Source organism: Alosa pseudoharengus, unplaced genomic scaffold (assembly GCF_046254945.1).
Source record: "Alosa pseudoharengus isolate Yale_2024_CS ecotype anadromous, Long Island Sound unplaced genomic scaffold, YU_APseudo_1.1 YU_APseudo_1.1_scf_4, whole genome shotgun sequence".
Taxonomy (NCBI): domain Eukaryota; kingdom Metazoa; phylum Chordata; class Actinopteri; order Clupeiformes; family Clupeidae; genus Alosa; species Alosa pseudoharengus.
The window spans coordinates 13,653,246-13,676,790 of NW_027468774.1; the positions used below are offsets into that span (position 1 = coordinate 13,653,246).

A 23,545-nucleotide genomic window follows, 5' to 3' on the forward strand; every position below is an offset into this window, starting at 1 on the left:
ACCGGAGAGCAACATGTAGCAAAGTGCCATTGTGGGAAAGTTTGCAAAGGCACCATAGGACTCAAGATCCACCAGAGCAGGTCTGCTTGTGGAAGGAAGGTGACACAGTGTCCGATGAGACGAAGGAGAACTCCAGCCAGGCAGCACCCCAAAGTGCTGAATATCTCTACGTACTTGAGCCGCCTCAGAGCCAGAGGACAGACCGAGCAAGTTCCCCTTCGGTTACCCCCATCCACTCTTCAAGGAGACAGAGGATTAAGTGGCCCACATCATCCCACAGCATAGCATGGACGCAGTTTGATGACGACCTGGACGGCATCCTGGAAGCCTCTCTGGCTGGTCCCGTGCACAGGAAGATTGACTCACTCACAGCCTTAACGTACAATCTGGCAAAGGAAAGGTTTGGCCTAATAGAGTAGAGGAGCCAGCCCCCACCACCACGACAACCAAACAGGAGGGAAAGAGAGATTTGTCGCTTGAGAGGCGAAATAAAGATCCTTAACAAACAGTTCAAAATCGGCCCACCAGCTGAAAGGGAGGGTATTAAAGACCTAACAAGCAAGTTGCGGGATCAGATGTGCAAACTCCGGAGGGCAGAATATCTACGGCAACAGAGGAGGAAGACAGTGAAGAGGCGGATGCATTTCCTCAAAGATCTGTACAGCTTCACCAGAACTCTTCTGGGTCAACAAAAATCTGGCACACTATCCAGCTCAAAAGCAGAGGTAGAGGAGTTTTTGCGAGACACTCACAGTGACCCCTGTAGGGGCCAAGGACTTGGACAAAATCACAGCGTCCAGAAGCCTGAAGAGCCATCAGTGGAGCTGAATGAGCCAACTTGGCAGGAAATACAGGACATCATCCAGAAAGCCAAGGCTTCAGCAGCTCCTGGTCCAAGTGGTATACCATATAAGGTATACAAGCGATGTCCACAACTTCTTATATTAGGAGGCTGTGGAGGATCCTGAGGAAAATCTGGGCAAAGGGATTAGTCCCACCAAGCTGGAAGTTAGCAGAGGGCTGTTTTGTTCCTAAGGAAGATGGTTCCTCCTCAATTGCCCAATTTAGGACAATCTCTCTACTGAGTGTGGAATGTAAGATATTCTCTGTGCTTGCAAAAAGGCTGACCTCCTACATGATTCAGAATCATTACATCAACACTTCCATACAGAAAGGCGGTGTTCCAGGCTTCTCAGGATGCCTGGAGCACACTTCAATGATCAGCCAATTGATCCGCGAGGCAAAGCAGAAGAAAAGTTGACCTAACAGTCATCTGGCTAGACCTTGCAAACGCCTACAGATCAGTCCCACATGACCTCATCCATGAAGGACTGGACCACTATTATATACCGAAGGCTATCCGTGACATGATCTCCAGCTACCTGGGAGGGTTCACAGCAGGGCAGTTTAAAACCAACTGGCAAGACCCCCAAAAGGGGATCCCTATAGGGTGTACCATCTCCCCCATCTTGTTTGTCATGGGCATGAACCTTCTGTAAATCACAGCAGCAGAAGGAGTAACCCGCGGCCCCACTCTGGAGTCAGGCATCCTCCAGCCAGCATCACAGTAACAACTGGTACACATGTCCAAGCAAGATGGGTTTTGGAAACCCTTGGCTCTGTAGCCACGTGGGCAAGGATGTCCTTCAAGGCCAGTAAGTCCAGGAGTCTGGTGATCAGAAAAGGCAAGCCCACAGGGAGGTTCAGTCTTCAAGTCCAGGGTGAGGATATTCCATCAATTGAAGAGAACCCAGTAAAGTGTTTGGGAAAGTGATTTGATGTGTCACTCTCAGATAGGGCCAACATCGATAACACTGTGAGGCAGACAGAGGAATGGCTGAAGAGGATTGACAAGTCCAAACTCCCTGGTAAATTCAAGACCTGGCTGTACCAGCATGGTCTCCTGCCCAGGCTTCTTTGGCTCTTCACCATCTTTGAGTTCCCCATGACAGCCGTAGAGGGCATTGAGAGGAAGACCAACAAGCACCTGTGAAGGTGGTTGGGGATTCCTCCAAGCTTTTCCTCAGTGGGCCTCTACATCCATTTAGGGCAGCTACAACTTCTCCTGTCCTCCGTTGTAGAGGAGTATAAAGTGGCAAAGTGTAGAGTCCTACTAGAGGCCTCAGAGATTCCAAAGACGATCTGGTGAGGCAAGTAAGGGTCACAACCCGGGCCGACGCAAATGGTCAGCCAACACAGCTGTAGAGCAGGCGGTAAGCGCTATCAAGCTGCGAGACATCCTTGGAAGCCCCTGCATCGGATGGAGAGGACTTGGCTCTGCACATTTCCAGCAGTGGAGAAGCACAGGTGTGAAGAGCAGGCAGGAGATGGTTCAGGCTGAGGTGCGGACCCGTGAGGAGGAGAGGCGGATGGCAAGAGCAGTGGAACAAGGATCCCAGGGCGCATGGACTAAATGGGACCTTCCCAAGCGGAAGATCTCATGGCAGGAGCTGTGGCGGCTGGAGCCCTTCCGAATTTCCTTCCTCCTGCGATCTCTCTATGACACCCTTCCCTCGCCCGCGCACTTACATGTATGAGGGCTGAGAGAAGATCCTAATTGCAAGCTTTGTGGTCAGATGGGAACACTGGCGCATATACTATCAGGGTGTAAAACAGCCGTCACCCAAGGACGGTATAGGTGGCGCCATGACAAGGTGTTACTGTCCCTGTGAGAGCGTGAGAGTGAGAGCGTGAGCGTGAGAGATCCAAGAAGAGGCCTGCCTGTACAGGCCTGAAGAGGGCGGTCACCTTTGTCAAGGAGGGAGCAAGGCCTTTTAGATAGATAGATAGATAGATAGATAGATAGATAGATACTTTATTGATCCCTAGGGGAAATTCAAGCATTCAATTTTCAAAATTCAAAATTCAATTTTGCAACCAAGGCACCAAAGCCCAATCTCCTCCAATATGCCAGGTCCTGGGAGATGAGGGTGGACGTAGGCGGAAGGCTGCAGTTCCCAGAGGTGGTGCACACAACCCTGCATCTGGACATTATCTTGTGGTCAACTGAGGGAAGGAAAATAATCCTGATTGAGCTGACGGTGCCTTGGGAGGAGGGGTGTGACATTGCCCATGAGAGGAAGGCCCTGAAGTACCAGTCCCTTCTTCAGGAATGGGGATGGCAGGCATGGCTGTTTCCGGTGGAGGTCGGCTGCAGAGGTTTCCCCGCCAAATCAACCTGGCGGTTACTATCAGCTCTGGGCCTGGATGACAGGAGCAAAAAACAAGCTGCTCGTCGGATGGGGGAGGAGGCAGAACGTGCCTCCTGTTGGATATGGAGTAAGCGGAAGGAGGAAAGCTGGAAGCCAGGAGCAGGTGGGCAGTGACCTGGCCATCACTGCCGGCCCACCAACTGGAGAGTGTTGTGGTTGAGGGCCGAAACACTCAGTGAAGGTTGTGTACCACCTGATGACATCTGCTCCTGGCTGAAGGATACAGTTACCAATAAGGTAACTGAAGAATGCACCCCACCAGGTGTATGTCACAAGCAAATGTTCTTAAACATCTCTAGCATGTGAAATAAGAGTTACCTTTGATTTAATAGCCTACGGGAGGCAAGCCTACTTATTTGTATGTCAAGTGCTAACGTTATGTCTTATAGAGATAACCAAAGTCTCTAGCCTACATTTCCTACCGCGATTCTACCACGAAAAACGTCATACACTTAGCACAGTTTGTGCTGATACGTTAAGAAATAGTTGAAACTTTAAATAGCCTATAACATCTTCAAGTTGTTTGGGGACAACATTTTAGAAATAAGCAACATTTTGATTTATTAGGCCTACGAAACTAGAAGGGTCACTTCTCCCATTCCATAAACTAACGTTACGCATGCATGCATGCTACACGGTTTTATTTACCTTCCTTCCAACTAAGGATCACTTTCTTCTTGTAATCCCTGACCTAAACCAAATTCTCCTACCCTGGAAAGAGTGATAGTTTCGATATTGGCATAATTTTCGATGCCACTTTGATCATTCATGAGGTAAGATTCTCTTGCTTCGCGTGTGTGTTTGCCGACAGGGCGACGCCATGTTGAATCAACTTCATGGCGCTCAGCTAATGTGGGCAGTGCTCAATTATATCGACATGAAAAAACAACCAATCACAAAGGAAAGCTTACTACTCTTTGAATTTCAATTGGCTATATTGCAGTAAGGCTCGTCAAAGGCATATTTTGCTTTGTAGAGGTATATTTTGTCGTCATAACAACCGCAATGCCATCGTTCCTGGAGGAAAGATATTTAAACGGTCCGTCAGGTCCGTCAACAAAGGGTTAATGTTATTTTACATTATATGTTATTTTATAATGTTATATAATATTAAGCTGATGTAACATTTACATTTCACCTGAAAATCTTCCTACCATGAATACACAAGCCACAAAGCGGTGAAACCGTAAGCTACCGTTGCTTTGTCATTGTAGGAAGTCACAGTGAAGTGGAACCAAGTCAAGTGTCTTGCAGCAAGACGCTGCGCCATCTGGTGGACAAACGATGTAACCCCAATACTGGAAATGCAGCCTTAATGAAGGATCAATATTCGGTTTTCCTTTACTGAATTTAAATTTATTTATTGGCCGTTATAATTGCCAATACCGATAGTTTGGAAAATGCCTAATATCGGCCGATAATATCGGCCCGCCAGTAAATCGGTCGGGCTGTCATCTCCTACTCCATCCCCTGCTTGTATGTGCATGCACGTGTGTGTGCGAGCATGTGTGCCTGTGTGTATGTGTGTGCGTGAGTGTGTGCTTGCCTGTGTGTGTGTGTGTGTGTGTGTGTGTGTCTTTATGTGTGTGTTTGTATGTGTGCGCGTCTGTGGGTGTGGATGTGAGTGTATGTGCTTGCCGGTGTGTGTGTGTGTGTGTGTTTATGTGTGTGTTTGTATGTGTGCGTGTCTGTGGATGCGTGTATGTGCTTGTGTGTGTGTTTATATGTGTGTCTGTGTGTGAGAGAGAAAAGCTATGACAATCCATATGACCGCTACGCTAGCTATGCTATATATCACTATAAGTGAGCAGTGGTGAACAACAGTTAACAAACTATTGAAAGTTATTTTAAATGTTGTACTGTACTCAATGCTACTCTGGAAATCCAGAGTTCTCGCGAGAGCACAATGGAATTGTCTCTGCGAGACACTCTGGCAAAGAGCAATGATGCACGTTACTTTTACCCCAACATTCCGGGGAACCAGCTGAACTGATGAAGACAGCGCTGCAACATTGGAGGACAGTACACATTGGTCGTATTGTTATCCGATTGAGTCCGAAATCATTCAGAGTAAACATGGTCTAGTGTTATCCAATTGCGTGCAGTGAGATTTTTAAATGCATGCTTGTTGCCGCCCCTTGATTTGGGCCATTACATTGTTCTTGGCCAGACCCTTAATCTTTCTAGATTATCAGGGTCTGGATTTTCCAGGCTAACTCAATGCATCATTCTTTAAAAGAAGTAAAACAAATAAATGTAAAAGATTATTATTTCACCCTCTGTAAACAAGGATTCACAAATGCAATATCAGTCATGTGTAAAGCATGTGTCCAATCCATGTCCATATTCAGTTAGTCGTGGATTTCTTATTCATTAGACCTAATTATATTCAATTCAATTCAATTCAAAGAACTTTATTTTTCTGTCTGGAACTTCACATGTGGAGGAGCAGCAGGGTGTGTCCATACCCAATGCATACAATAAACAAACACACATACACACGCACGCACACACACACACACACACACCATCAGCCCACACTAGACATATGGCAGATAATAAAAACTTTGCTGAGCCTGGTGAATAAATAATTTGTTAATACCTCCACAGTGGAGGGACAATAAATAATAGTTAAAAAGAGTCCAGGTGTTAAAAGAGAGAGAAGACAGTTCAAGAAGGGGGTTCAACCATTCAAAAGTCTAATGGATGCTGAGACAAAGCTTGACAGGGCTCTATTTAGGGGCAGCCGTGGCCTACTGGTTAGCACTTTGGACTTGTAAGTGTTCTTGAGCAAGGCACTTAACCCCTCCGCTGTTGTTGCAGGCAGCTCACTGCGCCGGGATTAGAGTGTGCTTCACCTCACTGTGTGCTGAGTGTGTTTCACTAATTCACGGATTGGGATAAATGCAGAGACCAAATTTCCCTCACGGAAATATACTTACTTATACTTATTTGTCCTTAGTGTAAGTGCTCTGTATCTGTGGCCTGAGGGTATGAGGCAATACTGACTGTGTAGAGTGTGTGTGATGTCCAAAGTGATTTGTTTTGCTTTTTGCTTAGTCCTTTTGTTGTATATGCTGATGAGTGATTCCTGCTGTTGTCCAGTTATTTTGCTGCTCAGTTTGATTCTGTTTAGTGGGTTCCTATGGATGTTGGACAGTGCTCCAAACCAGGAAGTGATGTTGAAGGTGATTCAGGGCCGTAGTCACCATAGACATTGAGGGGGACGTGTCCCCCCCAATATTCAAATATGACCAAAATGTTTCCCCCCAATATACGGACATAGAAAAATAAATAAAGAAAAAAAACTCTACAGGAAACCAACAACCACCACCATCTGAAATGTAATCAAACATAAATAACACACAAATTAGTGACCTAGTGATTGTTCCAGAGTAGCCTACACCCCTGAGTGGTTTGACCTGGTGGTTTTCCTTTTCGTTAGTGGCCTCAAAAGCTTCCATTTACTGCACCCTACCATTACTTGATTACTGTCCTAGCTCCGCTTTAACCCTCTCTGACCCTACTGCGGTGAGGTAGGGCTGGCAACAATATCGCAAAAGCTCACAATTCTCACAAAACTTGTTGGAAAGGTGTAGCACAGGCTAAGGAAATCCCATACATTTTTGGAGCCGATCAGACTCAAAGGGAACTTTGAAACATTTTCCATATTGTAACGTATTGTAAGCGAAAATGAAAAGTTTTATTTTAAATGATGAATTTGTGCAAGCCTGTGTCATTCATTTCTTTCACATGTCTTACAACATAAATAATGCATTCATATGCTAGTACTAATGCCAGGAATTACCCTGTTTATAGGCCTCTTAGAAATGGTTGTTGCATCTTGCATATTATTTAGATGCGAACTCAAATGCGCATCCATGCAGGCAAAACGTAGGAATCAAATGTGGCGACGGCACACAAGTTGGAAAAAACGTTGTAACGACTTGTTTGTGATTTTTAATAATATTTTTTGCATGGCCCTCAGACCCCACCACAGATTTGGTCCCCCCCAATATTGACATCATGACTACGGCCTTGAGGTGATTATGGATTCAATGAAACAACTGTAGAATGCTGTCAGAATGGATTGGTGGACCTGGAGTTTGCAGAGTTTGCGAAGGAAAAAGAGACACTGCTGACACTTGGAGTAAATGGTATTTACTCCAAGTAAATACCAGGGAAAAGGTTGCTTCGGCGGAGCCAAAGTAAAACCAGTCCAGTGAAATTAATTTATAACTGTACCACATAGCCATACATAATAAAAAGAAATTAAATCATGCTTCTCAACTCCTCTCTATCCCCTACTCCTGCAACTCCTTGTACACCATAAGATGTAAATGCTATCCCCTTGGTTGTTCAATGATTGTTGAAACTCTAATTCTTGCTTGTATATTTTACAAAAGTTAAACATTTCTACAAAAATATATGTGATCTAAAGCAACACTCATCCTCATTGTCTCTAGCTCACTAATACAAGTGTGTAACAAATGTCAATATATTCTTTGATGGCACCCAATTGCATGTCTGTATCCTCTCAGGTCCCAGGTGAAAAACCTGCTAGTAAAACCTACTGTTAGAACCAGGCTTGGAATTTCACCATTCCGGGGGCAAGGCCACTTGGCCTTCAGTTGGGCATATTTGGTGGGGGGCACAAAGGCCACATGTCAGGGCACCAAGGCCAAAGTTAACTATAGCCTACAGTAGTAGGCTATAAAAATGATCAAAGTTGTATTTAGCCTATTCACTGCAGTCGACCTGCATCACTGTATGAAACATTACAAAAACATGAAACATGACATATTAAATAGAACTGTAAATCATCTGATCATCTAATATTTACAGATATATAGGCTATATATAACATTTATTTTATATTTGGCCTGTTATGTAAGAAATCATGTATTGAACAATTTAAGCACAGCTCAGCTTTAAGAAACTCAAATAGCCTAGATGCATGCTTAGCATTTTGTGATCATTAAGGCTACTTTCACAAACTCTTAGTCAGCTGTCCTCTGATTTACCAATATCTAGGCGATATTTGTAACATTTATTTTGTATTTGGCCCGTTATGAAATCATGTGGAACAATGTAAAAGCCCAAATTTGGAGACATCCATGTATGTCGAACTTTACTGCAAATTCAAAACTGGATTACTCTGGAACGGCTAACTGTACAGGGGACTGCTTTACGCCTTTGTGTTCGGTAAGGTCTCCTGTTTATTCTGATATATGGCTTGTCATGTGTTAAAAGAAGGGTTCGTAAAGTATTCCACCGAGATGAATGGGTAGGGAGATCATGGGACGCAAAACCTTCAGTAGAATGTATGATTAAATTGAATTATATTATTTACTTTTCTCGCGAACCGTTCAACACAGCAATTATCGGCTAACATCGTTTAAAAGCTGAGAAAAAGCTCTTTCATGTGATACTTGTGATGTCTGTGTGATGAATAGGCTACTTCGAGAGTAGTTCAACTGAAAAAGGGTGAATTTGGACGCACTTTCTTTCTTGGCTGTCACTTTCTCCACTGCGTAAAAGACTAAATTAATTTGCGCCGTGAATGCTAATATTATTTTGACAGGCCACAGGCTAAATAAAAATCGCTATTAGTAGGACGCAAAGCAGAATATTGAAAGAAGGGGGCACCAAGGCCACCGTGGCCTGTAAACCTCTGATTTTCAAAGGGGCCTCACGGCCAATGCAAGGGGCTACGACGGCCATGGCCGTCGTGGCCGCCGTGAAATTCCTACCCTGGTTAGAACTAAACATGATGAAGCAGCTTTTAGCTGCTATGCGGCTCAGCTGTGGAACCAACTTTCGGATGACATCAAAAAGGCCCCTACAGTAGCCAGTTTTAAATCTAGACTTAAGACCAAACTGTTCTCAGATGCTTTCTGCTAACTGTGCCGAGTTACAAAATCTGAATCTGCCTTGATAATTATTCTACCTTGTCTTTTATTACTTTTTTACTACTTTTGCCTTTGCTTACTAATTATTCTTTATTTTTAAATGATTTTACCTTGTGTTTTATGTTTTCTTTTTATTATGATCTTTACCTTTTAACTATTCTTTGACTATATTGCCGTTCTATGCTTTTATTTGTTATTATTGTTTGGTTTTGTTTATGTAAAGCACATTGAATGACCTCTGTGTATGAAATGTGCTATATAAATAAACTTGACTTGACTTGACTTGTATCCGCATTGCACAAGTTCTGCCATTGCGTGGTAGTAATATTACATATTGCTTTAAGCTATCTCTAGATTTTTACCATAGAGTCAGTGTCTGTGTGTGTCTGTCTGTCTGTGTGCATACCTGCGTGTATGTGTAGACTTGTGCATGTGTGTGTGCGTGTTTAAGTGTGTGTCTATGTTTGTGTGTAGTGCTTCACTAAGACAATGTGTATACTGTCTTTATGAATCTGTGTGTATGTGTATGAGTGTGTTTCTTTGTGTGTGTGTGTGTGCGTGCGTGTCAGTGTATGCGTGTTTGTGTACAAACATGTGTGCACTGCCAGCCTGTGTGTGTGTTTGCGTGCGTCTGTATGCATGTCTGTGGGTCTGTAGGCATGTCTGTGTGTCTGGTTGTGTGTACAGTACCCTCCAGAATTATACCTTTGCTAAAGTTGACTAAAAGGAGGAATATAAAATCATCTTTTGGAAATTGATCTTAATGCCTTAAGTCACATTGAGTTTCACATTGAGTACCACCCACGAAAACAATTGGCTCTCCAAGTACCACCATTATGACCGGCATGAAAATACAGGTGCGTAGGCCAATTCAACTACATGTTTTGCATTGTCAAGTCTTTATGAAAAGACACCTTGGAGACTCCCTGAGTACCACTAGCGAGAGTTCGCATACCACCAGTGGTAGGCTACCCGTACCACAGTTTGAGAACCACTGCCTTAAGTAAAAAAAGGAAATATCCAACCTTTAAGGACACCAATTTTCTTTGTGAATGAATAATGTATCATAAATAAATACATATTCTTCCTTAAAATACAGAGGTCATAAGTATTGGCACCTCTATGTTAAATTCCCATATAGAGGCAGGTAGATTTCATCATACCTAGAGATTGGCATGGGTTTATTTTTATGCTCATTGAGCTCAATGCAAATCAAACCAGCTAATAGGCTAACTGAAATAAAACCATACCAATCTCTAGGTATGGTGAAGGGTATGTTATGATGTGGGGCTATTTTAATTCCAAAGGCCAAGGGAACTTTATCAGGATGCATAGTATCCTGGATCCATGAAATAACTGGCCTTGCCTCTATGGGAATTGGTAACGTTAAAATGATGGATCAGATGTTATTTTAATGCGCATGTCGGTCTGTTTATGACTTCTATGTGTGTGGCTATTTTGTTTTGAAAAAAGAAAGGCATTATTAAAGATTAAAAACAAATTTCCTCCTGTATATCACACTTCACCTGTCATGTCTCTATTCCCTACTAGTGGGGTCTGTCCGCCCCACACTCTGAGAACCAAGGGGTTGATACAATGGAGCGGGCTATACATGGGAATGCATTTCTTTTCTTCATTCCTCTTTATGATTAAAGCACAATATGATCCTGATTCATTAGATTATTGGACACTTGGTTAATACAAGGATGCGGTTAATACATGGTTTTATTTGCAAACACTTTCCGGTGGTTTATACACAATGCGGTTAATACAGTACAAATTACTGTATTACTATTAATAGTATGTTTAATAGTGCCTGCTAAATACCATAACTAAGATTCATAGAATTAAACTCATCATTATGTACTTGCATCGACCAAAAGCTCACTTAAAAAACCTCCACAGGGAATTTAGGTTCATTCCATTCCAGTCACCTCTAAGGTGCCATGTTTTACTGTAGCATCTTTTCTGTTTTTGTTTGTTTGTTTGTCAGATTAATAATGAATGAGAAATTACAAAATGCACAATGCACATCATATTAATAGGCAAATGAAAATAGTGATAGCAGAAGACAAATAGTGCCTTCTTCAGGTATTTGCTGAAGAAGATAAGTGTTATTCTATGTAATATTTAGCCTCCTATGATCATTCTTTAGCACTGAAATCAGATCTTGGTACAAACTTTAGCATTATAGGCTTTTTTGGCCGATACAACAAATCAAGTTCCATTGGTATCTGAAAAATGACAGTAGAGAGATGTATGTTAGCAGTGGTATAGGTGATGATTGCAAAATGCCCCCCTACCCCCCGCCCACACACACACACACTTCAAATATAAGGGTAACACACATAATACATGGGTCACACTGCAAACATCAGAGTGGTTCAATGACTAAAGACCAGCATTTATTTGTTAAATAAATGTACGGATATGCTTATATAAAGGTATGTGTTGTGTGGAGATCAATTTAAAATCAATTATAATATTTTCCAAAATACTACCGGTAAGTTTATGTGCGCGTGTCAAAAAGGTCAAATGATCACAGAGATATTAGGAATGATTGATCCTTACCACAGTCTCTTTGCATGTCTCCAGGCTGAAGTTTTGGAGCAGCTGTACAATAATCAATTTCATCGACATAAGAGCAAATCTCATCCCAATGCAATTGCGAGGTCCAATCCCAAAGGGAAGGTAAGCATATGGATCAATGCTCTCCTTATTCTCTTTGCTGAACCTTCAAAACAAGGGATTGTTTGTTTAGTAATCACTTCATTAATTCAAAAATAATTACACATATGATTTGAATATTAATTTCTTCTAATTCTCCTAGCATTCAACATCATTTTGCTGAGTATTTTTTCATATAGTGAAGAAATTAACAAAAGCTAGTAATTTGTTTTCTGGATTAGCTGTACCTTTCTGGGTTGAAAGCCTCAGGGGACGTCCACAGCTCTGGGTCATAGTGTAATAAAGACACAGGAACAGCAATGAGAGTGCCTTTAGGGATTGTGACTCCATTTATCACCACTGTCTGTTTGCACATCCTCTCTAGACGTGGAGCAGGTGCCCAAACTCGCAAGCACTCACAGATGACCATGTCCAGATACTCCAAATTCATCACTTTTTCATACACTACAGGTGCCTACAACAACAATGTACCTTGTATGACAGTCTTGGAAACATGGAAATAGATCATTGTAGAGGACAGACAGGAAAAGAAAATGTTCATTTCAGATCCAATAGTATGAACAACACTCTTTACCTAAAATGAACTTACATTGTTTGGAAACACTGAGTCAATCTCCTCCACAACCTTGCTAAGAACATCTGGATTCGTTGCAATATGGTAGGCAACAGAAGTGAGAGTGGTGCTCATTGTTTCGTATCCAGCAATGATGAATATGAATGACTGGGAGAGGATTTCATTATCTGTCAGTCCTAAAAATGACACAATATGAGAACTGAGTCCTTCCCTCTACGATGTAGCTTAGCTTTTATGGGACCTCAACATACATATTTATACCTTTAACAGGTTGATCTTTGCTGCTTTTCTCAGCTTCCTCATTTGAGATTTGAGAGTGCATCATGAGTTGCAGGAAGTCTGCTCTCCTCTGTCAACAAACAAGTACATCCTTAGTGGACACTGCAGGACCAACACGCTACTATTTTACCATTTAGCACCAAGGACTTCAATTGACATTTTATATGGACAGATAACGTAGACCTTTTATAAACATACATTTTCATTGGGTTGGTGCTGCTCTTTAATCTTCTTAATAGAATTGGAGAAATAATCAATGAGAGCTGGTGAAAACAGGCTTAGGCCTAATTTGTTCATAAGAGGAACCAGTGAAGGAAACAAAACTGAAAAGACAAAAAGGAGGTTGTGAAGTTCTATAAGCCATACAGTACAACATGTTGAGGTTCAACAAATGAATTTACTTACCAGAGAATTTACTACTTATATTAATGTTTGTCCTTCTTTACGCTTCTCTCATCCTCTCAAATTGATAGAAGTAGGATGCACCAGAACTCAATTACAAGCGTCATAACAAAGGGTCTGAATACTTATGTAAATGGAATATTTCAGTCTTTTATTTTTTATACATTTACAAAACACTCCAAACACCTGTTTTTTTCTGGAGTGTTGGAGTATTGTGTGTAGATTGAGAAAAAAAAAAATGAATCCATTTTAAGATGTGTCTGAAACATAACAAAGTGTGGAAAAAGTGAAGCACTGTGAATACTTTCTGTATGTACTGTAAGCATGCCAAGCAGCAGGTGGCAGCCAAAGGACATGCATTTACTGCTTGGTTTTGGAATGAAGGTTCTTCACGTATGGTTTGTTGGAAAAATGCCAGAATGGTACCACACTGAATGGAAGATTGAGGTGGTTTAAAAAGGCGTCATACACATCATGGAGTCTTCTCAGGTCCCAACCCAAACATCTGGCTGAAATGCCTGATCTACTCATCAGCATTTAGCCAATTAGGGATGTGCTATATTGGGGCAGCTGTGGCCTACTGGTTAGCACCTCGGACTTGTAACCGGAGGGTTGCCGGTTCGAACCCCGACCAGTAGGCCTTGGCTGAAGTGCTCTTGAGCAAGGTACCTAACCCCTCACTGCTCCCCGAGCGCCGCTGTTGTTGCAGGCAGCTCACTGCGCTGGGATTCGTGTGTGCTTCACCTCACTGTGTGTTCACTGTTTGCAGTGTGTTTCACTAATTCACGGATTGGGATAAATGCAGAGACCAAATTTCCCTCACGGGATCAAAAGAGTATATATACTTATACTTATCGTATAATACATACCACAATGCTTCTTCTATATCATACAAATCTGCAATACTGCAAAGCAGTGTGTGCAATTCATTTCTAATATTTATTTTAATTGAGCACAACTATTTATATATTATGCAACTGTATGAGGGGATAACTTTGTTGATATGACAGGTAAAAACTGATATTTAAAAATGGAATATCGCCATTCCTTAGATATGAGGTTTTTAAGCCAGTTTGCCCATCTCTACTCTCAAGTTGTTCCAGGACGTGATTTGGTGACACAGTTAACCTCAAGTAGCCTACCACAGAACAAAGTCAGTGAAGTAAACTTAGGTGACAAACTTATCAATCTCTCTTATCAAGAGGGTGATATTAGTCTATTCTGTTGAAAGGTTGCCCTGTTTATCCCCCCCAATTGTAATCAACATTTTCTGGATTTACTCACTTAACTGTCAATAGCATACTTACTTCCAATGAAAAAGGCTGGATTGAAAAGATTGAAATTCATCAATTTCTTTACATTGGCAATAAATGGATCATTTGGGTTGTTGATGGAATCAGTCTCCACACTGAATGAAGTACTAGTCAGAACATCCATATTGTATAAACCAAACAAGCTGTGGGTAAACAACAAACAACTTTTTAGCCCTTAATGGTGTAGGTTTTTGAACATTCTAAGTTCCGCAACAATTGAAGGTTCTAAAATTCTATGTTGAATTCAATGAACCCAGATATTCTTTAGAATGTTAATTTCCCAACATTCCCGTCACACCGGTGTGACGGTACTCCTTTAAGGGTTAAACTATTTTTCAGTTCCATAACAACATATTTGAGGTAACAGCTGCCTACCTCAGGAAGGTGTGTCAAGTCAAGCAGGAAAAAATGTTTTACTTACTCTTTTATGTTAATTGATTCCTTTAAGTTTTGTTTTTTCATATATTCTATTAAACTGTCTGCATATCTTGTAGCTATGGGGAAGATCTGGAACAACAAAAGCAATGCATAATAAAATAATAACTAGTAACTGCCTCGTTACCAATGAATGAAGTAAATCCGTTAGTTTAAGATTCCATTTATTGTGACCAGCATTCCTCACCTCTTTCATTCGTCCACTTGTGAAAGTTGGAGAGAGGGAGTTCCGGATTCTCTTCCACTTCTCATCCTCAGCAAAACTTATTGCATCCGTGAATAGGCCTACTCCAGTTGTGTCTTTCTGTGAACAAATAGCAATGTCTACTTTGGGTATAGATAAAGAATGATATAAACGCACAAGCCTTTATGGGGCCCTATAGGCAGAATTTGATTTTGGGCTCCCCTCCCACCACCGCAGTGTCACCTGTGCTTGACTATTATTGATACAAATGTCACACTTGTAACATTATAAATTGTATAAATATACAGATAGTTGTTATTTACACCAAACCAGTGTCACTTTAACCTTAGAGGGTATACATAGCTTATCATTGCTGTCTCTGCCAACTGATTTTAATAAGACGATTGATCTTGATGCAGTGTCTGTCTGTGCGTATGATCCAAATGCTGGCAGACACAGCAGTTCAATGGGCAGGTATATTGATTGATGAGATCAGAATTATCTTGTATTTTGTGTACATAGAGGGATGGAAATGAAATATTTTGTCCACCTATTCCAAAATCTACCAGCCACTCATTTTGTTTACCAGCCACTCGAGATACGGTATGAAATTTGATATCCTGATTATAGGCCTAACCAAAATGATCACAGTTATCAGCATTATTGCGATACAATTAAAATGTGTTGAATTTATCTGTAAACCTACCTATGTTGGACAGAATTCATAAATGGCACAGCATTCATATAGTGTCTTGTCATAAAAGTGCTGTGACTCCTTTAAGACAAGAGTTCTGGAGCATCCAACTATCCCACTGGATGTAACTATACTATATGTAACAGATGCCAGCTAGCATAGCTGTGCGTGAAGTGTGGAATGTTAGTAAATCTCACTCCCTGACACTTCAAGAGCAGTGCTGGCATGAAAGCTAGCCTGTGGGCTTTTATTTTCTATTCTAAAACTGATAGTTCCGGTCCTTGATTGTGATTGGCTAAATCGCGTTCGATGCTGTTGTAAAATCCAGCACAAACATACACCTTAACCGCATTCTGTTCTATATTACTGCGCTACCATAACTTGATACAAAAGTTAAAGTAGCTGCGTCTCGACGTTGCTTGGCAACCATTCAGATAGAGGAAATATATTTCTTGGCGGAAGAATGATTATCTATGAATAAATCGTTACATTTCTCGTTGCTTTGCCTTTATTTTATGAAACTTTGCCAGGTATTTATAGCAACATTTTTAGAAAAGCAATAAGCCACTCGAGTCTGTAGGTTACGCTGATTCTACAACAGCTAAGGGGGGGTTTAGGCACTCCGCTAGCGCGTCTGTTAGAATCAGCGTAACCTACGGCCTCTCGGCAGGCACGGCGCTACGGGTGGGCCTGGATGGGCCTATAGGCCCACCCACTTTTCAACAGGCCCACCCAAAACTTTTCTTAAAAAAAAAAAAAAACTGTTAATATAGTCGTTGTTTAGGTACCTTAAACGTGCACAAACAGTCTCGTTGTATCGCTGCAACCAGGAGATGAAGGATAGCTGAGATCCATAAAACCTAGCACATCTCTATGGCTTATTATCACCCGGAGAGAAGAAATACTCTTTTCTGATTGGCTGGCGGGTGGCCTTTAATTCTGAATAACAGGACACCGTTCCATATCAATGCTTATGAATGGTAACTATAACAACCATAGTAGGACGACGGTTGCAGCGCTCTAGAATCTTTTGGTTGCAGGCTTCCCAACAATGGAATCAACTGTAAACAAGCTAACTGTCCATGCTAAAGTTGTACAACAAGCTGAACTAGGGAGCTTCTTTTTAAACAGAACCGCGTGTTTACAGTGGCAACCGGGTGATAAGCGGGATAACGGCCTTCGAGGTGTGTCCAGTTATACGGAATTAATGGACTTGGGCGCTGCGCGTCGGGGAGTTTTTGCCCCTCGCCCTCGTCCATTAATTCCGTATAACAGGACACCTCGGCGGCCGTTATCCCTTACTTAATGGCTTCTGAAATGTTTTTTTTTTTTTTGCAATGCTGCTTGTTGATATTGTGATCGTTGATCCGATTTGCATTAAAGGGCCTAATGGGTGTGATTGATCTTTATGAGCTCTCTTGGAGCATGTTTTACATGACAGATGACGTTGTCAATGAACAAGTTCTGTGCCCGAGGGGTAGGCCTAGAAGCCAGCTGATTTTGCCAGGGCTTCAGCCCCGAATGTATTTTGTACAGTTGACTAACAAATATGAAACCATTATTCCGATCGCGCATTGAAACTTTGAGGTGAGATGGACGTATTTAACATACAAGCGGACACGGGTGAACTCACTCTTCTTCATGCAGCAGATTTAACATGAACGTTACCTTCCATAACACATAATTTGGAACGTAGGCTACGTGCGCGCGCGAGGTTGGGCATGTCATTGTTTGCATTTAATATTTGGTATAGGCCTACGTTAGAAGGAAATCATGAAGTCATCAATAACAAGGTGGTGGTGGAGTTATCCTGTTCTCGTCATTTAGACTAGCCTACAAGTTCAGGTTTGTTATCAGCCTCTAGCCTACAGTCTCGAGCTGGCCAAACAGTGGTGGCCTGCTTTGCCTAGTTCGAATTAGTGAGTAGTCTTCAATGTTCCCTTCTCCCTAAGCTAAGCATAACAAACCATATAATGCATATTGCTATTTAAAAGCCACTCTGCTAGGTGGCTTTATAGTTCGTTTCTAGCAAACAGAAAATGTCAAGATAGCTAAATGTCATTACATCCTCTAATTGTCAAAATGTTATTGTCCATAATATTTAATAAATGTGGTGCAAATGAGGCTTGAGTCAGTGGATTCATTTATTAAAAGTGAGCAGCAAGTCAGGCAAAATGGGAATTATGAAAACCGTTTAGACTCTATGGGCTAAGCCCCGAATGTTTTCAACTGCCCTGCATATTGATTGAAACTATCGGGCAGTGTGATTGATCTGTATTGTTGAAAACCTAAAACAAATGAAATATTCGACTTCATGTTATACAAGCAGAACTAAACTATGTTTGGGGGAAATATTAGATTCCCATTTTTTACAGCCTATAGGCCTTAGGTCTATTCGAGAGATGCGCTAAAGCACAGCCAACAGGTATGGTGCGTAATGGAGATTCCAAAGCGCTCTTATTTGGTCAGAACCAAGGACAGTGATCGAGGATAGGTACGTCCGTCCTTTTTACAATGCAACAAACTATTTAAAGAGCACAAAGCTATTCAAATCTCTATTATGTAAGCACAAATAATATAACAGTATATTAGTCAGTCATTTTATTAGGTTAAACAGTGATTTGATAAAGTTTTTTTAAGGCCCACCCACAATTGGTCTGGCCCATCCAAAACTGGAATCCTGACGCCGTGCCTGCCTCTCGGGGCTTATTGCTTATTTGGCCTTTTATGAAATCATGCATTGAACAATTTAAGCACAGCTCAGCTTTAAGAAATGTAAATACACGCAAGCATTTTGTGAAAATAAATCATTAAAGGACAATTCCGGCGCAAAATGAACCTAGGGGTTAATAACACATGTGTGCATGCATGTGTGCATGAGTTCGTCCCTTCCCGGGGCTAGAGTAGAGTGGGGGAAAACGCCTCTTGAGGTAAAACGCCCCCCCTCCTATATTTCACAAACTAATCACTAGATGAAGTAAAATGTTGTTGTTTTTATTTCTATGCACTATGTTGACAATGGTGATGCACAAGTACCCACCATAAAATGGATGCATGCTCTGTACTTCATGAAAACAAAAGAAAAATGGATTTTTAGGCAAGTGTCCTAATTTTCAGCAGTCACTAAAACAAAGTTGGCTATTGCCAATATATTGATCAAACATTGTAGACAACTTCAAACCAGCGCCATTTCCCTTATAGGCTACTGGTAACGTTACATGATCCCTACAGTCACGTTCTTATTTTTAAGCATCAGTGCCTATGCAAATTCGACCAGATCTGACTGTATATTTGTGGTAGGCTTATGCTAACTCTATTTATTTACCCGCCACAGTGGCTGGTAGAAAGTTGACCAAATTCACCCGCCAGTAGGCTACACATTTTCAGCTGCATTTGGCGGGGGCTAATTTCCATAACTGAATACATACTATGACTTTGCCACGTGTTTCATTTATGTAATATGTTTTAATATGTTATATTTCTTAAATTATTTTTGGGGGCCCCATGCAGCCGTTTAGTTCGGTTATGCCTTAGGCTGGCTCTGAATGCACATCGCACATTGACTTCCAAATCAGAAAAAAACAGTAGGCCAACAATCAGAATACCACCAGAGTTTCCATGTTAATCAATCTAACAGCCTTGTAACTTTCCATATTATTCTAGTGTTTCTGCTATTTGACAATTTTCCATTAGTAGGCTACTGTAGGGAATCAAATCAGACTCAAAAGGTTTTGTATGTGTGTATCACAACTTGAAACTGTAGAAATGATTTGTAACTGTGGAAATGATTTGTAGCAGTAATTGTCAATATTACAAATAGCCTATGCACTACATTTGTGTCTCCTAAGTATTTGTAACTGTAGGAGAAATTTGTAAGTGTCGTATATATTTGTTATTGCAGAATAGATTTGTAAGTGAAGGACATATTAGTAATATTGAAAATTGTATGTGTAAATTGTTTGTACAGTCACGAATCAGTTTTATAAATCATTGACACACACACATACATTACATGGTTATGGTTGTTATGGTTATGGTTACAGCTTTGTGTAGAGCACTGATTTGTAACTGTAAAATAATTATGACCGCCGCTAGCGAAGCTAGCGAATCGGTCATATAGGGATTGTCAAAGTTTTTTTTTTTTTTTCGTCATCTACTTCCTGAATTTTTGGTCAACGATACCCGGGACACCGAACCACCGGGGCACATGAAATTTGGTGGGTATGTAGCCCCACTAGACTTTTACGGAAAAAATTTGTTTCGTCCCCGGGGGCCACTCCACCCCCGGGGGCCACTCCACCCCCTCCAACAGTTTTTCCTAAATAACTACCTGAACCGTGGCACTGAGGATGAAGAATCTTTTATGGTATGTTGGTCTCAAGGGCCCACATCAACCTGGCCCATAATCACTCATTTGTGATTTGCACCCCCCCGGTAAAAAATGAAAATGCAATATTATTCTGCTTTAATCGCCCCTATCTTCAGTTAAGATGTTCAGAACTGCACCAAATTGTATGTGTATGATTGACCTGGCATTCTCTGGGGGTATCCCAGGTTTCGTAGAATTTCATCCATGGGGGGGGGGGTCTAAAAAAATAACTTATTAAAAATAAAAATAACTTATTAAAAATTAGGTTATGTGTACATTTAGTGACTGTACACTCATTGGCCTGTAGATGGCGGTGCACACATATACACATGCACACACACACAGGCACCCACATACTATCGGTATTAGAACGGCTGATACATAATTACAAATTCAGTAGGATTAAAAGAAAGCCATAATAAATATTCATCACCATCATCATGGCTGCATTTCCAGTATTGGCGATAAGTAGTCGTTTGTCCACTAGATGGCGCATCGTTGCAGTGAGACGTAATTTAGTTGGAAGTTAAAAGTGGGTTGAAAAAAACAATGGACGCTTCCTACAAGGACTGTAATTTACCGCAGAGAACGTCTAATAAGGATAGGACGATGTTCACATGAAATGTAATTCCCATTTCTTCTTGAAGCCGACATAAATCTGAGGATGTTTATCGGACATGCTTGGTTTTTACTGCAGGTACGTTAATCTTATAATATCAATAAGGACCTAGGTAATGTTACCGTTAGCGTTGGTTGAGTGATGGAGGCCAATTTGATTGATTGCATTTAGAAAACTAGAAATGCGGATATACCAAGCAAATTGATAGCAGCACTGTAATTGTATCTTTCGACTGTCATTTGTTGCACGTGCTACAAAAATCATTCTGTGCAATGGAAGATTTACCAACGTTAGGCTACTGATACAGTTCTATACATGCGTGAGACTAAGACGTTTATTTCGTTTTAAGTGCGTGCAGGGTGTGTGAGAGGGGAATCGATGTGCTTTGATTCCAGCTTGGTAGTTGTAGTCTGTGAAATTAAAAAGCACGTGTGTGTGAAGTATCCAAACAATGACACCATCATTTCATTATGGTTGCTTTAGCAACACACCTTAAGCTACTGTGTAGTGGGTCCCATTTAGAAGTGGCTACTTCATTCGCGCTTTCCTTAACTCATGGAGCTGCATGAATTTTATTACAACTTTTCGCCACAATATGGCAGTTGAAGTCCGCTTGATACTGTAAGCCATTGGTTTCCAAAGGAGATTTTATTTGTGTCGCCAGCATAGCCTATTGACAATTTATGTTGTAAATAGGCCTACCTTATAAGCCTACCTGTAGCTTAGGGAAGCTAACAGCTTTCTATTAGGATCTAGTTTGTTAGTTACAGTTTTGTCATAACTCCCTGATGCATTTTTGCATTTAGAATAGCCAGAGCGTGGATATCTCAATCGGAAAATTAAACAATATCGGGTGCCATGGACTAGGCTGGCTGAAAGCCAGACTAGCCATGGACCTCAGTTACACAATGCAAGGGAACATGAATCAGCCTATATTTGCACGAACAATAACGGACAACAGTTCTTCAACTTTGGCCCGTTAAAATGTGTATGAACAGTCTAGCGACGCATTTCATCAAGGCCCATTTGGACATGTCAGTTATTTGCACCACTGGTTACATGTAAAACAGCATTTCGTTTCAGACTACTGTTACTTAATTTGTGCATTAACAATAACGTTTCAGACTACTGTTACTTAATTTGTGCATTGACAATGAAGTATTACATGAACTAAAGATTACTAAAATCTTATGTAGAAGAAGAAACATTCACAAAAAATCCATCCATCCAAAAATGACCTTTGTTTTTGATAGCTGTTGAAAACGGCATGGAACTGACAGAGATGTTTTTGTTCATAAACAAACAAACAAACAAACAAACAAATAAATACATAAATAACATTATGCTGATACCTTTTGCTTTTCCCAAATACAATGTAGCCTACAGGTGTAAATGACCTTTCATCAATCAGTTGCAATGGATGAACTGTGATGAACTGCCCTACTTGTGATTGTTTAGAGATTTTAAAGGTTTTATAACAATGCTACATCTTCTTTGGCTATTCTACAATCTATTCAACTTTTCAGCACCAGTAGGCTACTTTCTGTGCAGCCGCACACACACACTCAGGCATGCCAAACAAGCATACACAAAAGTTTCAAGAGTGGGGGATGGAGTAAAATATAGAGACAAATTGAAGTGTGATTTATTTTCGCGGAACGGCTGTACAGGACTGAGCGGCGGTCATATTTTGTACCGCTATGCGGTACATCTAGTTTTGTATGGTAACCCTGTAACAAGGTGAAATACTCTGTTCATCCATTCTATATCATCTTTAAAGGGCCACTCCAAATGTGAAGCTATTACATACACTAATTATTTCATGCTTTTCTTATAGTTTGTTATAGAAACATGCAACTTTAAAAAATATTCTTAGCAGTAGCACGGGTGATGAGACATGAGACAGAAAAGTAAGAGCCTACCCTTCTGTTGGTGAAGGCAGTGTGACACTCCTTGACCATAATCGTCTTTATGACCCCAGTGTCCAACACCAACAACATTGGACTTCTGCCCTCAAAAATCCTGAACAATAAAAGAGAGAGTCAAACTACTGATTTCCATACAGACCACCATGCATTGCACCATATGCTCCATATGCACCATGCATTAAAATGTTCCTTTTATTGCATTTTACTCACCCCCACATTTTTCCATATTTTTGGAAACACTCTTGATCAAATTTGATAAACCCCTACATGGTGAAAACAGGTCTGAGTGAAAATTAGGCACATTAATACTAAATGTGAAGTTCCACTTGAAATGTGTGGCTACATTTTTCTATGGCTTCATATAATAATGGCACAAGACCTGTTCAGCCTAGTGTGAAAGGACTGCTCACTTGTGTCATCATTGCTCCAAAGGACCCCAGGAATGGCCACGGTCGAGGTCCAGGAATACCCAGGTTTTTGAAATATCCAAAAGGCCAGGTTCCATAACTTAAAATGAACGATATCATAAATATTATAACTACTTGTGAAAAAATGTAGTGCCTCTTAAATGACGCAACACTTCAGGGAGTTGACACTAATAGAGCTCATCTAAACGCTTGAAATCGGTTGCTGCAATAGGCTATCTGATACCTGATTACATGTTGCATGACCTGCAAGCATATTTCCTTGACTGAAATATATTGGCTACAGTAATTCTATGCAATGTGAATTAGTTTACTTACATTAGTAAGAGTGTAACAAATAAAACTAGGAGACTCCAAGTTTCCACTGAGAATGAAGGCAGCATACTGTACTTGTTGTGGCCCGCTACGTCTCCTGAAAATGTTAAACTCAGAAGTTGTTGGATCTGAAATGAGCGACAGACATTGAATGTCCTGCCTCACGGACTTTTATCTGAGTGATTGTAATCTGGCC

At 41.1% G+C, this 23,545-nt stretch overlaps 1 protein-coding gene across 1 annotated transcript; it reads right to left on the reverse strand.

The window, feature by feature from the left end:
• Positions 1 to 11,220: 11,220 nt before the first annotated feature.
• On the reverse strand, positions 11,221 to 23,092 carry LOC143102981 (cytochrome P450 3A24-like). Its single transcript, XM_076266765.1, has 12 exons — positions 23,020 to 23,092; positions 22,820 to 22,872; positions 22,604 to 22,703; positions 15,003 to 15,119; positions 14,802 to 14,887; positions 14,375 to 14,523; positions 12,864 to 12,988; positions 12,648 to 12,735; positions 12,402 to 12,562; positions 12,040 to 12,266; positions 11,696 to 11,858; positions 11,221 to 11,358 (listed from the first exon to the last, which is right to left on the reverse strand). The coding sequence occupies exons 1-12, from the start codon at positions 23,029 to 23,031 to the stop codon at positions 11,269 to 11,271; spliced, it is 1,371 nt and encodes a 456-aa protein (XP_076122880.1). The 5' UTR covers positions 23,032 to 23,092; the 3' UTR covers positions 11,221 to 11,268.
• Between the last annotated feature and the right edge of the window lie 453 nt (positions 23,093 to 23,545).